The sequence below is a fragment of the Salmo salar genome, chromosome ssa16 (genome assembly GCF_905237065.1).
Source record: "Salmo salar chromosome ssa16, Ssal_v3.1, whole genome shotgun sequence".
Classification (NCBI taxonomy): Eukaryota; Metazoa; Chordata; class Actinopteri; order Salmoniformes; family Salmonidae; genus Salmo; species Salmo salar.
The window spans coordinates 37,559,679-37,575,643 of NC_059457.1; the positions used below are offsets into that span (position 1 = coordinate 37,559,679).

At 53.0% G+C, this 15,965-nt stretch overlaps 1 protein-coding gene across 2 annotated transcripts in view; it reads right to left on the reverse strand.

Moving 5' to 3' along the window:
* LOC106573613 (A disintegrin and metalloproteinase with thrombospondin motifs 20) overlaps positions 1-15,965 on the reverse strand; it is a 154,936-nt gene that overhangs the window by 92,501 nt on the left and 46,470 nt on the right. For both annotated transcript variants that reach the window (XR_001321382.2, XM_014148814.2), the window contains exons 5-8: positions 13,217-13,300; positions 12,696-12,820; positions 12,550-12,590; positions 12,044-12,149 (exon numbers count right to left, since the gene is read on the reverse strand). Coding sequence is in view for 1 of the 2 variants with exons in the window: in XM_014148814.2 (XP_014004289.1) it covers positions 12,044-12,149; positions 12,550-12,590; positions 12,696-12,820; positions 13,217-13,300 (356 nt within the window). In the remaining variant the exon portion in view is untranslated. The remainder of the gene's footprint in view (positions 1-12,043; positions 12,150-12,549; positions 12,591-12,695; positions 12,821-13,216; positions 13,301-15,965) is intronic.

Genomic DNA, 15,965 nt, shown 5'->3' on the forward strand with positions numbered 1-15,965 from the left:
ACGGTGGAAAGTCCAGACCAGGTCTTCACCGTGTGCATTTCCCCCCGAATATGCCGATTTGGCTCTCGCCTTCTCCAAAAAGAAGGCGACTCAATTACCACCTCATCGACGGGGGGATTATGCGATAAATCTCCTGGTAGACGTAGCACTTCCCAGGAGTCACATGTATCGCCTGTCACAGGCGGAGACGGCGGCTATGGAAACATATGCCTACGATTCCCTGCATCAGGGGTACATTCGATCCTCCACTTCACCCGCCTCCTCAAGTTTCTTTTTTGTGAAGAAGGAGGGAGGTCTGCGCCCATGTATTGACTACCGAGGCCTAAATCAGATCACGGTGAGGTACAGTTACCCGCTACCTCTTATCGCCACGGCGATTAAGTCAATGCACGGGGCGCGCTTCTTCACCAAACTAGATCTCAGGAGCGCTTACAACCTGGTGCGTATCAGGGAGGGAAACGAGTGGAAGACGGCGTTCAGTACGACCTCAGGGCATTATGAGTACCTCGTCATGCCGTACGGGTTGATGAATGCTCCATCAGTCTTCCAAGTCTTTGTAGACAGGATTTTCAGGGACCTGCACGGGCAGGGTGTAGTGGTGTATATTGATGACATTCTGATTCCGCTACATGCACCGAGCATGTGTCCCTGCTGCGCAGGGTGCTTGGTCGACTGTTGGAGCATGACCTGTACGTCAAGGCTGAGAAATGCCTGTTCTTCCAACAGTCCGTCTCCTTCCTAGGGTACCGCATTTCCACCTCATGGGTGGAGATGGAGAGTGACCGCATTTCAGCCGTGCGTAATTGGCCGACTCCCACCATGGTAAAGGAGGTGCAGCGGTTTGCCAATTACTACCGGAGGTTTATCTGGGGTTTTGGTCAGGTAGCGGCTCCCATTACCTTACTGCTGAAGGGGGGACCGGCCTTCCCTGTAGCTCAGTTGGTAGAGCATGGTGTTTGCAACGCCAGGGTTGTGGGTTCGATTCCCACGGGGGGGGGCAGCACAGACCAAAAAATAATTATGAAATGTATGCATTCACTACTGTAAGTCGCTCTGGATAAGAGCGTCTGCTAAATGACTAAAATGTTCTAAAATGTTCTACGTTTGCAGTGGTCGGCTGAGGCGGACAGAGCTTTTGGTCTGAGGGCTCTGTTTACCTTTGCTCCCGTGCTGGCCCATCCAGATCCCTCTTTGGCGTTCATAGTGGAGGTGGACGCGTCCGAGGCTGGGATAGGAGCCGTGCTCTCTCAGCGCTTGGGTATGCCACCGAAGCTCCGCCCCTGTGCCTTCTTCTCGAGGAAGCTCAGCCCGGCGGAGCGAAACTATGACGTGGGGGACCGGGAGCTGTTGGCTGTCGTCAAGGCTCTGAAGGCGTGGAGACATTGGCTTGAGGGGGCTCAACACCCTTTTCTCATCTGGACTGACCACCGCAATCTGGAGTACATCCGGGCAGCGAGGAGACTGAACCCTCGCCAGGCAAGGTGGGCCATGTTTTTCACCCGTTTTGTTATCACACTTTCTTAAAGACCAGGTTCCCAGAACGTGAAGGCAGACGCACTGTCCCGGCTGTATGATCTAGAGGAGCGGCCCATGGATCCCACCCCCATACTCCCGGCCTCCTGCCTGGTGGCACCAGTAGTGTGGTAGCTGGACGTGGACATTGAGCAGGCGTTACGTGCAGAGCCCGCTCCCCTCCAGTTGTCCGTCTGTACGTTCCGTCTGCTGTCCGTGATCGGCTGATCTATTGGGCCCACACGTCACCTTCCTCTGGTCATCCAGGCATCGGTCGGACGGTGCGCTGTCTGAGTGGGAAGTACTGGTGGCCCACTTTGGCCAAGGACGTGAGGGTTTATGTTTCCTCTTGCTCGGTGTGCGCTCAGTGTAAAGCTCCTAGGCACCTGCCCAGAGGTAAGCTACACCCCTTACCTGTTCCACAACGGCCATGGTCACACCTGTCGATCGATTCCCTGACCGATCTCCCCCTTCACAGGGAAACACCACGATCCTGGTCGTTGTGGATCGTTTCATCTAAGTCCTGTCATCTCCTTCCTCTGCCCGTTTTCCCTACGGCCCTACAGGCTGCGGAGGCCTTGTTTATGCAGTCTTCCGGCACTACGGGGTGCCTGAGGATATAGTGTCTGATCGGGGTCCCCAGTTCACTTCGAGGGTCTGGAACGTCTGGGGGTCTCAATCAGCCTTACCTCGGGTTTTCACCCCAGAACGTAACGGGCAGGTGGAGAGAGTAAACCAGGATGTGGGTAGGTTTCTGAGGTCTTATTGTCAGGACCGGCCGGGGTAGTGGGCGGCGTTTGTGCCCTGGGCAGAGATGGCCCAGAACTTGCTCCGCCACTCCTCCACTAACCTCTCCCTCTTCCAGTGCGTACTGGGGTATCAGCCGGTTCTGGCTCCTTGGCATCAGAGTCAGACCGAGGCTCCTGCGGTGGACGACTGGTTCCGGCGCGCGGAGGAGACATGGAACGCCGCTCATGTTCACCTTCAGTGCGCCGTGCTGCGCCAGAAAGCCAGCGCAGACCGTCACCGCAGTGAGGCCCCGGTGTTCGCACCAGGGGACTGGGTCTGGCTCTCGACCCGAAACCTGCCCCTCCGCTTGCCCTGCCGGAAGCTGGGTCCGCGGTTTGTGGGGCCATTTAAAGTCCCGAGGAGACTGAACGAGGTAAGTTACAGCTTCCCCCCGATTATTGTATTAACTCCTCGTTCCATGTGTCTCTCCTCAGGCCGGTGGTGGCTGGCCCGCTCCAGGAGTCTGAGGTGCGGGAGGTTCCTCCGCTCGATCCATACTGGATTTGAGGTGTCGGGCGAGGGGCCTTCAGTACCTCGTGGACTGGGAGGGGTACGGTCCGGAGGAGAGATGCTGGGTTCCGGTGGAGGACGTGTTGGACCCTTCAATGCTGCGGGAGTTCCACCGTCTCCGTCCGGATTGTCCTGCAGCTCGCCCTCCGGGTCGTCCTCGAGGCCGGTGTCGGCGCTTCCGAGTTACAGCTTCCCCCAATTGTAAGTGCACATGTTTACTGGTGCGCGTCGGGTTTTGTACCCATGTTGGTTATTTCTTTATGCCGTTGGTTTTGAAATTAAACTGCTCCGCTATTACCTAGTTCTGCTCTCTTGCGTCTGACTTCACTGCCACCAGTTACGCACCCCTTACACATCAAGTGATCATATTTTCACCCATCAATTTAATCTTGTCTTCCTGCCGGTCCGTTTTTCAATAATGCCTGGTAGGCTACTTCGGTTTTTTGCTAGGCTGTGCTTAATATAAGCAGCTGAGAAATAAATACACAAACACTTATTTCACTCCACGCATTAACCACTGTTTGAGGAGCATGCTCTCGCTGCATAACAGGTGATATTCTGCCCAAACTCTGTATGCCATGGGCTCTCCAAACCTGTTCCTGCAGCTACCCAGTGCTTCATTTGGGAAACCAAGTGAAATCTGTTTGGGAACATCGATAGTAACATGTTTCGCAATGAAACATATTTTACTAAACTGTTGACAGCCCAGCCCCTCTGCACCCTGAAGAAAGGAATACAGGAGAGAGGAGGAGATGGAAACGCATGGTGGTGAGATATTCTGTATAGCTAAAGGTAATGTGCCACCCAATTAATAATGACAATTTTAAAAAAATCCCTATTACTAGGCTCAAAAAATGTTAAAATACTTTTAATTATAGTCTACCGGTAAGCCGCCCATGCACAATCAATGAACCAACAGCATCGCCTAGGGCTATACGTTCTTTCCCAGACTCATGGATATACATTTTGGAGCGAAGCATAAGCTAACCAGTCCATCCAGTATGCATAATAATACAGTCCACACTCAAAGGCCATTACTTGAAATTGTTTAATTTTGGAGTATAGGTTAGACCAATTAAAGTATGTACCAAAGACATCTTAAATATTTTTTAAAATGTTTTTCTGCCATGCATTATATTCGGTAGGCTATGTATTATATAAGGCGCAATCATAATTTTAATTCAGCTATTTTTTCGGGCTTGGGCTGATAAACCTATGCATATCCATAAGCTGTAATATGCTGTCACGTCCTGACCAGTAGAGGGTGTAGTTGGGTCAGGACGTGGCAGAAGGGAGTGTGTGTTTTTTATTGTTTCATTGATTTTGGCCGTGTGACTTCCAATCAAGCACAGCTGTAGAGGGTTGTGGTTGATTGGGAGTCACACATAAGGAGCATGTTTTTCCTTTGGGTTTTGTGGGTAATTGTTTCTTGTTTAGTGTGTTTGCACCTGACAGGACTGTTGGCTGTCAGTTTCCTTGTTTTGTTTGTTATAGTGTTCTTTCTAATTAAATTGAAAGATGAATACTAACTCCGCTGCATTTTGGTCCATTCCTGAAGACAGCCCTTACAGAATTACCCACCAAACAAGGACCAAGCAGCGGAAGAGGAAGGAGCAGCGACAGGAGAGAAAAAGGGAGGAATGGACATGGGAGGACGTCCTGGATGGCAAGGGAGCCTACACCTGGGATGAGATCCTGGCCGGAAGGGATCGCCTCCCATGGGAACAGGTGGAGGCACTCAGGAGAGTGGAGGCAGCTGGACAGAGGAACCATCGGGAACGTTACGCTGGAACACGGTTGGCTAGGAAACCCGAGAGGCAGCCCCAAGATTTTTTTTGGGGGGCACACGGGTAGCTTGGCCAGGCCAGGGAAGAGCCGTAAGCCAGCTACCCGTGACTACAGGGAGGTGCAATTGAGGTGGAGGGCGCCATGTTACGCTGTGGTACGCACCATCTCGCCGATACGGACGCACAGCCCAGTTCGCCCAGTACCAGCGCCCCGCAGGTGCCAGGGCAAGGGGAGCATCGAGCCGGAAGGGGTGATGCCAACCCTACAATCAAGACCGCCAGCGCGCCATTTCAGTCCGGTGTTTCCCGCCAGACGCACTAGCATGGAGGTGCGTGTCTCCGTGCTGGCACGTCCTATACCAGCCCCGCGCATCAGGAGTCTAGTGTGTCAACCCAGCCTCGCCAGTCAACAGTCGCCAGAGCTGCCCGCCAGTCAACAGTCGCCAGAGCTGCCCGCCAGTCAACAGTCGCCAGAGCTGCCCGCCAGTCAACAGTCGTCAGAGCTGCCCGCCAGTCAACAGTCGTCAGTGCTGCCCGCCAGTCAACAGTCGCCAGAGCTGCCCGCCAGTCAACAGTCGTCAGAGCTGCCCGCCAGTCAACAGTCGTCAGTGCTGCCCGCCAGTCAACAGTCGTCAGAGCTGCCCGCCAGTCAACAGTCGTCAGAGCTGCCCGCCAGTCAACAGTCGTCAGAGCTGCCTGCCAGTCAACAGTCGTCAGAGCTGCCCGCCAGTCAACAGTCGCCAGAGAGGTCAGACTGCGCTGAACTGCCGGAGAGGCCAGACTGCGCTGAACTGCCGGAGTGGCCAGACTGCGCTGAACTGCCAGAGTGGCCAGACTGCCCTGAACTGCCAGAGTGGCCAGACTGCCCTGAACTGCCAGAGTGGCCAGACTGCCCTGAACTGCCAGAGTGGCCAGACTGCCCTGAACTGCCAGAGTGGCCAGACTGCCCTGAACTGCCAGAGTGGCCAGACTGCCCTGAACTGCCAGAGGTGCCCGCCTGCCCGGATCTGCCAGGGTGCCCTGCCTGCCCTCCGGCCCAGCCCGAGGGGCCCTCCTGTCCTCCGGCCCAGCCCGAGGGGCCCTCCTGCTCTCCGGCCCAGCCCGAGGGGCCCTCCGGCCCAGCCCGAGGGGCCCTCCTGCTCTCCGGCCCAGCCCGAGGGGCCCTCCTGCCCTCCGGCCCAGCCCGAGGGGCCCTCCTGTCCTCCGGCCCAGCCCGAGTGGCTCTCCAGTCCTCCAGCCCAGCCCGAGTGGTCTGTCTGCCAGGGTCAGCCCGAGTGGCCCGTCTGCCCGGCGCAGCTATCGGCGCCACCAAAGTGGGCGACACCGAAGGTGGAGCGAGGACCACGTCCTGCACCTGAGCCACCTCCAGGACAGGTGGGTTGGGGAGGGAGGGTGTAGCACAGTGCCGTCGGTGACGGCAGCCACCCTCCCTTCCCTCCCTTATTGTTTAGGGGTTATTTTTTGTTGGGGTATTGGGGATTTTCTTGTGTGTTCTTTTTTTAGGTGCATCCCGGGGTCTGCACCTTGAGGGGGGGGTACTGTCACGTCCTGACCAGTAGAGGGTGTAGTTGGGTCAGGACGTGGCAGAAGGGAGTGTGTGTTTTTTATTGTTTCATTGATTTTGGCCGTGTGGCTTCCAATCAAGCACAGCTGTAGAGGGTTGTGGTTGATTGGGAGTCACACATAAGGAGCATGTTTTTCCTTTGGGTTTTGTGGGTAATTGTTTCTTGTTTAGTGTGTTTGCACCTGACAGGACTGTTGGCTGTCAGTTTCCTTGTTTTGTTTGTTATAGTGTTCTTTCTAATTAAATTGAAAGATGAATACTAACTCCGCTGCATTTTGGTCCATTCCTGAAGACAGCCCTTACAGAATTACCCACCAAACAAGGACCAAGCAGCGGAAGAGGAAGGAGCAGCGACAGGAGAGAAAAAGGGAGGAATGGACATGGGAGGACGTCCTGGATGGCAAGGGAGCCTACACCTGGGAAGAGATCCTGGCCGGAAGGGATCGCCTCCCATGGGAACAGGTGGAGGCACTCAGGAGAGTGGAGGCAGCTGGACAGAGGAACCATCGGGAACGTTACGCTGGAACACGGTTGGCTAGGAAACCCGAGAGGCAGCCCCAAGATTTTTTTTGGGGGGGGCACACGGGTGGCTTGGCCAGGCCAGGGAAGAGCCGTAAGCCAGCTACCCGTGACTACAGGGAGGTGCAATTGAGGTGGAGGGCGCCATGTTACGCTGTGGTACGCACCATCTCGCCGATACGGACGCACAGCCCAGTTCGCCCAGTACCAGCGCCCCGCAGGTGCCAGGGCAAGGGGAGCATCGAGCCGGAAGGGGTGATGCCAACCCTACAATCAAGACCGCCAGCGCGCCATTTCAGTCCGGTGTTTCCCGCCAGACGCACTAGCATGGAGGTGCGTGTCTCCGTGCTGGCACGTCCTATACCAGCCCTGCGCATCAGGAGTCTAGTGTGTCAACCCAGCCTCGCCAGTCAACAGTCACCAGAGCTGCCCGCCAGTCAACAGTCGCCAGAGCTGCCCGCCAGTCAACAGTCGCCAGAGCTGCCCGCCAGTCAACAGTCGTCAGAGCTGCCCGCCAGTCAACAGTCGTCAGTGCTGCCCGCCAGTCAACAGTCGTCAGAGCTGCCCGCCAGTCAACAGTCGTCAGAGCTGCCCGCCAGTCAACAGTCGTCAGAGCTGCCCGCCAGTCAACAGTCGCCAGAGAGGTCAGACTGCGCTGAACTGCCGGAGAGGCCAGACTGCGCTGAACTGCCGGAGTGGCCAGACTGCGCTGAACTGCCAGAGTGGCCAGACTGCCCTGAACTGCCAGAGTGGCCAGACTGCCCTGAACTGCCAGAGTGGCCAGACTGCCCTGAACTGCCAGAGTGGCCAGACTGCCCTGAACTGCCAGAGTGGCCAGACTGCCCTGAACTGCCAGAGTGGCCAGACTGCCCTGAACTGCCAGAGGTGCCCGCCTGCCCGGATCTGCCAGGGTGCCCTGCCTGCCCTCCGGCCCAGCCCGAGGGGCCCTCCTGTCCTCCGGCCCAGCCCGAGGGGCCCTCCTGCTCTCCGGCCCAGCCCGAGGGGCCCTCCGGCCCAGCCCGAGGGGCCCTCCTGCTCTCCGGCCCAGCCCGAGGGGCCCTCCTGCCCTCCGGCCCAGCCCGAGGGGCCCTCCTGTCCTCCGGCCCAGCCCGAGTGGCTCTCCAGTCCTCCAGCCCAGCCCGAGTGGTCTGTCTGCCAGGGTCAGCCCGAGTGGCCCGTCTGCCCGGCGCAGCTATCGGCGCCACCAAAGTGGGCGACACCGAAGGTGGAGCGAGGACCACGTCCTGCACCTGAGCCACCTCCAGGATAGGTGGGTTGGGGAGGGAGGGTGTAGCACAGTGCCGTCGGTGACGGCAGCCACCCTCCCTTCCCTCCCTTATTGTTTAGGGGTTATTTTTTGTTGGGGTATTGGGGATTTTCTTGTGTGTTCTTTTTTTAGGTGCATCCCGGGGTCTGCACCTTGAGGGGGGGGGTACTGTCACGTCCTGACCAGTAGAGGGTGTAGTTGGGTCAGGACGTGGCAGAAGGGAGTGTGTGTTTTTTATTGTTTCATTGATTTTGGCCGTGTGACTTCCAATCAAGCACAGCTGTAGAGGGTTGTGGTTGATTGGGAGTCACACATAAGGAGCATGTTTTTCCTTTGGGTTTTGTGGGTAATTGTTTCTTGTTTAGTGTGTTTGCACCTGACAGGACTGTTGGCTGTCAGTTTCCTTGTTTTGTTTGTTATAGTGTTCTTTGTAATTAAATTGAAAGATGAATACTAACTCCGCTGCATTTTGGTCCATTCCTGAAGACAGCCCTTACAGAATTACCCACCAAACAAGGACCAAGCAGCGGAAGAGGAAGGAGCAGCGACAGGAGAGAAAAAGGGAGGAATGGACATGGGAGGACGTCCTGGATGGCAAGGGAGCCTACACCTGGGAAGAGATCCTGACCGGAAGGGATCGCCTCCCATGGGAACAGGTGGAGGCACTCAGGAGAGTGGAGGCAGCTGGACAGAGGAACCATCGGGAACGTTACGCTGGAACACGGTTGGCTAGGAAACCCGAGAGGCAGCCCCAAGATTTTTTTGGGGGGCACACGGGTAGCTTGGCCAGGCCAGGGAAGAGCCGTAAGCCAGCTACCCGTGACTACAGGGAGGTGCAATTGAGGTGGAGGGCGCCATGTTACGCTGTGGTACGCACCATCTCGCCGATACGGACGCACAGCCCAGTTCGCCCAGTACCAGCGCCCCGCAGGTGCCAGGGCAAGGGGAGCATCGAGCCGGAAGGGGTGATGCCAACCCTACAATCAAGACCGCCAGCGCGCCATTTCGGTCCGGTGTTTCCCGCCAGACGCACTAGCATGGAGGTGCGTGTCTCCGGGCTGGCACGTCCTATACCAGCCCCGCGCATCAGGAGTCTAGTGTGTCAACCCAGCCTCGCCAGTCAACAGTCGCCAGAGCTGCCCGCCAGTCAACAGTCGCCAGAGCTGCCCGCCAGTCAACTGTCGCCAGAGCTGCCCGCCAGTCAACAGTCGCCAGAGCTGCCCGCCAGTCAACAGTCGTCAGTGCTGCCCGCCAGTCAACAGTCGTCAGAGCTGCCCGCCAGTCAACAGTCGTCAGAGCTGCCCGCCAGTCAACAGTCGCCAGAGAGGTCAGACTGCGCTGAACTGCCACTTTTACATGTTATTCAATCATTGCACCCACACTGCTCACGAGCATCTACATGGCCAGGTGCTAAAATAGAAATTGGTTCTATTTGTGATGCTCAAAACACTGCAAGTCCTGCCTCTCCAATCTCCTCATTGGTTTTTAGGAGCATATACCCACGTGCCATCTCATCATTGGTTTATAGGAGCATATACCCATGTGCCATCTCCTCATTGGTTTATAGTAGCATATACCCACGTGCCATCTCCTCATTGATTTTTAGGAGCATATACCCACGTGAGTGATTGAAAGATGAACTGAGGTCCAGACTCTAGTCAGTTGTGGTAATGTACCTAAAGTTGGTTGCCAACCACCATATGAAGTCCAAAATAAGAAGAAGCCTGAAGGAAGGAGGAGAGATTCCTAGAAACAAATTTGGTTTACCGTTTTATCTGTGGATTAATTGGCGGAGTAGAGGACCTTGTGCATTTCAGGTAAAATAACAACCCAATGTTTATATCCCAGCACAAATCTAGATAAATGTTTAATGCTTTTCAACCTGTCCCCAAATGAATATAATTGGTTCAGAGTTTGTTTTGATATTTCAACCTGCGTGTCCTGATCGCGTCTGGTTTGGGTGGACAAAACAAACGTGCGGTCTGGTCAGCATGTTAGGCTTTGAAACAACATCCACAATGACCATGTCCTACACTCAGTTTCAACCTGCTGTTGAACTTCTTTCTTCAAAATTGATCAATCGCAGTGAGGTGAGTTTTAAAAGCACATACTGTTTTTCTAAGTGTTTGATGTGATTTTCAAATTCAGTTGTATTGACATCAGAGTGGTTAGAGGGACAATAGAGCCCTGAGTACCAGGCAATTAGCGACCTGATGATTGTTAGCGAGTTGGGTACTACTAACACATGTCCAGAGTGTGTGCATAAGAGGAGATTACCGTTACTCGGTCAAGTGAAATTTTACTGCGGTCATGACTCATGACTGCCGGTGTGGCGGTAATACGGTCACCGCAACAGCCCTAGCTGCTGGGCTGTGCTGAGCTGAGAGGATGTCCTGTCTGTCCTCAACTGGCTGTGTGTGTTGTGTTAGTGGAGGGATGAGGTCGGCCTAAATCTGCACACACACACACAGCTGCGTGGTGTTTACTGCGGGGGATGCAGGGGGTAGCGGTTTCTTTTTTTTCTATTGCATTGAGGAAGTTATAAATGACTGTAGAGTGGGGTTTGTAGCGAGCTAGCTCTCTATCTGTCTGAGAGAGATATATACGGTCTGTGTTCAGTCAGGGAAATGGGATCTCAGGAGGGGGAATTGCTAAGTTGCTAAGTTGATGTCTTAAATGCATCCTTATCTTCCCCAGTTGTAACATTCCGTTTACTGTCTCTACAGTCAGACTCCTCTCATTGAGTTGAAACAAAACAAGCTGCATCCAAAACAGATGACACCATCATATCCATCCCTCCAAATCATGTCTTTACACCCCATAAATAAGGGTGTATCTTCACAGTGAAGAAAAGGACCTGATTGGGATCTGTATGACTTGGGGGAGAATGTAAATAAGACCTTAGGGACTGTGGCAACAGGCTTTGGCATCACTCTGACAGAGAGAGAAAGATCTTACCAACCTCACAGCAGCAATATCACAGCCCTGTCACAGAGAGTAGAGCGCTGGGAACCATCACGCACACACACAGGAGAGGGGCTTGTGAACGCAGCCCAGCGATTAAACGCATCAAGAGGGAAAGCCAACTGCCAGTCCAGGTTTGAACTTCAGCATAAACAGATCCACACAAGAGAGCTGGTTTCCGCTAGCTAGGCCCAAAGAGCCAGCCTCTCTGGAGGAATGTGTGAGGAGTGGCACTGGTCCTGACTGAGGGGGAAGGAGAATAATTGCCTTTCTTAACCCAATGCCTCACACTGGCTCCATTTACTAACAACAACTGGCCAGAGCGGGAGGAACATAAAGCTGCCACTTTCACCATCAGGGAGAGAGAGAGAGAGAGAGAGAGAGAGAGAGAGAGAGATACATAATGTATACCCGGTTATGTCATGGTGATTGTTTAGAATACATGGAGGCTTATGAAAGCTTTGGTCATACTGTATGTTGTGACTTGGTCATCTGGCGACAGAGCAGTCATTCATACGGATTCTCTTTCCGTTCACACACGTGGTGACATCTGTGTGTTGTGAAAACAGGCACAGGCAGGGACTGCTGTTATCATAACAGTGCTATATTATGCAGTATAGTATGGCCACATTGTGATGAGCTCCGCTCTTTAGGGGTAATGTTTGGAACAGGCTGGGGGATAAGTCAGCTCTGGAAAACTCACATTATTCAGCTTTTGATAATGAATTGTGCTCCGTCCTCACTAAATGACATACATTTGATATGACTTCCCTCCATCTCGACGTCAACTTGAAAACAATGGGCGCCGCATGCAGAGGCCCCCGGTCCACCACATCTAAAGCCCAGGCAGTGGTGACTTTCAGCTGAGTCTCATACAGATCCCCCTGGCTGCCTGGCTTCCTCCTCAAAGCTGTAACACCTACAGGGTTAACTCAGGCCGCAACACTAGGGTATTAAGGTTGGCATGTTATTAAATCCCTTCTTTCCTTTATTATGCTTTGCACCTGCGTTTGAAACGAGGATAAGAAGGCTTTTGTTGTGCGGGACCGGGGCAGGCCCCAGGGGACCCGTAAGGTAGGACCAGGAGGGGGCCAGGGATGCAGGGGAGAGGGGAGTGTAGAAGGTACTTACACATGGCCCAGCTCGTGAGCGATGGTGAAGGAGGCGCTGAGTCCGTTCTCTTCGCTGATGGAGCAGCTCCGGTACGGGTCACACATGGTCCCCAGCTCCGCCAGCCCTGGAAGGTCACACAGCTGCTTGAACGGACAGAGGGAAAAAAAGCCTTCCACCGCTCCACCGCTAAAGGCGATTAAGCCATCAAACGTCTGTTCCGTAAGAGAGATTAGAACTGCCCTCCGTCACCCTCTCCTACTAAACACTACACCATTCTGATCGGTCACTACAGTATATTAGCTGTCAGCTTCTGTTATAAACTCATTACTGTACATTAGATCTCAGTCTCCGAGGGTGTCTAAGGGAGAGTTGGGAAATGTAAAAAAACACATTTACAATTCACACGTGCGTATAATACATTGTAAAAATATAATCACCAACCAAATTATTTATGATTTAGATACTAGCCGATTGTGAAACATTCAAACAGAAATGTTTATCTTAAAGTGAAGCTGTTTGTTTACCCAATGTATCACACTTGTCTTTAGCTCGGCAGATGTCTTCCCTGTGAGAAGACACAAGCACAAACAACACACACCATTATTCATCATCTGTATAAAAGCAGTTGTATGTGTGTTAGATAATGTAGATGGATAAGTAAATACTGTACCTGGTGATCAGGAGTGCAGTGTCATGGTGGGAAGGGTGACTGTCATCCTGGACATTTTGAGTCTGTTGCCAGACACAGAAGTTGTGGAGGGTAGTAGCAGCATTGAAATTTATTGAGGGTCCATCCTGTGAGACATGACATAGAGACAGTGGTGAGGATTTGAACAGGTCTTCCTAGCTAAAAGATGTTAAAAAACATTTTTAACCAGATGTAACAAAAATATATTATAATAATTAACCATGTATCTGTCACAATTTGAAAATATTTTCATCTGAGTTAGCTATCTACCATTACAAGCCCATGTGCTGTATGTCCTCAGTCCTAGACTAGTCAAATCACAGTTGTGGTAGTAGCACAAAACAGTAATATATTTTTCTCTGAGGAGATTTCACTTGAGGCTTTCCTCTGACAAGGAGTGCAGTGTCCTTCTGAAGGGCTACAGAGAGAGACAAGGTACACGTGTGGCTGATGCCAGCTGTCTCAGAGTACTCACTCACTGCAGCCCCAGTGTCTGTTCTTACCTGTTCATTGTGGATGACAACCAGCTTGACAATCATGATGTTGATGAGGTTTCCTACACTAGGGTCCCTGTAGACCGCAGCAACCTGTAACAAGATGAACACACAGACAAGAAATGCAAACCTCTACTAATCAGGGGTTGGAACCGGTTCAGGGAGCAGAACTGAAAACCAGAAAATAACACAATTATTCGAGGAACAGAATCCGAACCGGAAATGAAAGTGATCTATACTGTTCCGGAACAGAACAGTTATTTTAAAAGCACAGGAACTGGTTAACAACGTTCTTTTATGTTCTGGGCATTTTTTTCCAGTACTACAAAATTCACAACAAAGTGCTTATGCAAAGGCCTCACTTGAAACTTATTCCAGCATCTGCCTGCCAGCTGGAAATCTTTGCCAGTGTGTGTGTAGGCTACCTGCCTCTCCCCCTTACTGTTACTGTAGCCTACTGACGACGTTACAAGCGGAATTCAGAAATTAGGGAGAGATGCTTAATTAGAGAAGAATGGATTAACTTTTACCATGCTAGTATACTATAGTTATCACGGTTCACATTGGATTTATTAACTACAAAAAGGTAAGACGTGTTTTTAATTCTAGTGCACCTCTGCACACACAAGCTTGTTAGCTAGCTAACTAACATTCGCTCTGGTCCAACGTTAACCAACTCTCGGAAGTTCAAAGACATTCAAAGTTCCTCAAAGTTCTGTGGGCCTAATTCAGATAATGCATGTCATAGCAAGATGCCCAGTGCTTCATGCCAAACTTCCTCCACACTCTCTCGCTCTCTCCCTGTCACGTCCTGACCAGTAAAAGGGGTCATTTGTCATTGTAGTATGGTCAGGGCGTGGCAGGGGGTGTTGTTTTGTGTGTTTTGGGGTTGGTTTGTTTCATGGGGATTTGTTCTAGTTTTAATTTTCTATGTTCATTTTCTATGTGTGGCCGAGTATGGTTTCCAATCAGAGGCAGGTGTCTTTCGTTGTCTCTGATTGGAAGCCATACTTAGGCAGCCTGTTTTTTCCTGTGGGTTGTGGGTGATTGTTTTCCGTAGTCTGTGCACCTTACAGAATTGTTTTGTCGTATTGTTTATTTTGGTTAAGTGTTCACGTTAATAAAAGAAGATGAGCACTTTACACGCTGCGCCTTGGTCCAATCCTTCCGACAGTTGTGACACTCCCCACCCGCAAAATTTATGTCGCATCACTGGCCTGTCCATAATGACTGGCAGCACAGTGTGTGTGTTTGTCTTTCATTATGATTAAACCATGCTGTTATGGCAAAATACAATTTGCTCTGAATGACTTTCCTTTACAGATTGCTATGGCACTTACACGCTCCATAGCAAGCTGCTCTATCCGCACTGATTGGTGAAGTAATTTAATGTTGAGCTAAATGTAAAAACAATGTCTATTTCAGAGGTTTAAAAAGGAACAGAATGGAGCAATATAAACAGATATTTTTTGGGGGTTCAAACCGGTTCAGAACTTTATTTTGCTGGTTGGAACAGTGGAACTGTGACGCCGGAGGAACCAGACCGTGGATCTTTGCCGGAAGGAACGTCGTCGAAGGAACCGGACCGAGGATCATTGCCGGAGGTTCTGTACTGCAGGCCACCGCTGGAGACTCCGGGCTGCAGGCCGCCGCTGGAGGCTCCGGGCTGCAGGCCGCCGCTGGAGGCTACGGGCTGCAGGCCGCCGCTGGAGGCTCCGGGCTGCAGGCCGTCGCTGGAGGCTCCGGACTGCAGGCCGTCTCAGGAGGCTCCGGACTGCAGGCCGTCTCAGGAGGCTCCGGACTGCAGGCCGTCTCAGTAGGCTCCGGACTGCAGGCCGTCTCAGGAGGCTCCGGACTGTAGGTCGTCTCAGGAGGCTCTGGACTGTAGGTCGTCTCAGGAGGCTCCGGACTGTAGGCCCTCTCAGGAGGTTCCGGACAGGGGACCGGCGCTGCAGGCTCCGTGCCATGGATCATCACTATAGGCTCCGTGCCATGGATTATCACCGGAAGCTTCGTGCAATGGATCATCCCCACAGGATCCGGGCCATGGATTATCACTGGAGGCTTCGTGCCATGGATCATCCCTACAGGCTCCGGGCCATGGATCATCACTGGAGGCTTCTTACGTGGAGCCGGAACAGGTCTCACCAGACTGGGGAGACGCACTAGAGACTGAGTGCGCAGAGCAGGCACAGGGTATACTGGGCCGTGGAGGTGCACTGGAGATCTGGAGCTTAGGGCTGGCACAACCCGTCCTGGCTGTATGCTTACTTTAGCCTGGCAAGTGCGGGGCATGGGCACAGGATGAACTGGGCTGTGCAGGCGCACTGGTGACACAGTGCATAGAGCTGGCGCAGGATATCCTGGACCGAAGAGACGCACCGGAGACCAGGAACGCTGAGCCGGCACAATCCTTCCTGGCTGGATGCCAACTCTAGTACGGCAACTGCGGGGCGCAGGCACAGAACGCACCGGGCTGTGAATGCGCACTGGCGACACCATGCGAATCATCGCATAACACGGTGCCTGACCAGTCCTACTTTCCACACGGTAAGCACGGGGAGTTGGCTCAGGTCTCCACCCTGACTCTGCCAATCTCCCAGTGTGCCCCCCAAAAAATGTTTGGGGGTGCCTCTCGGGCTTCCGTCGTTGCCGTGCTAGTTCCTCGTAACGTTGCCATTCCTCCCTCGCTGTCTCCACCTGCTTCCATGGCAGGGTCTTGTCCCCTGCCATTACCTCCTCCCAGGTCCAGGACGTC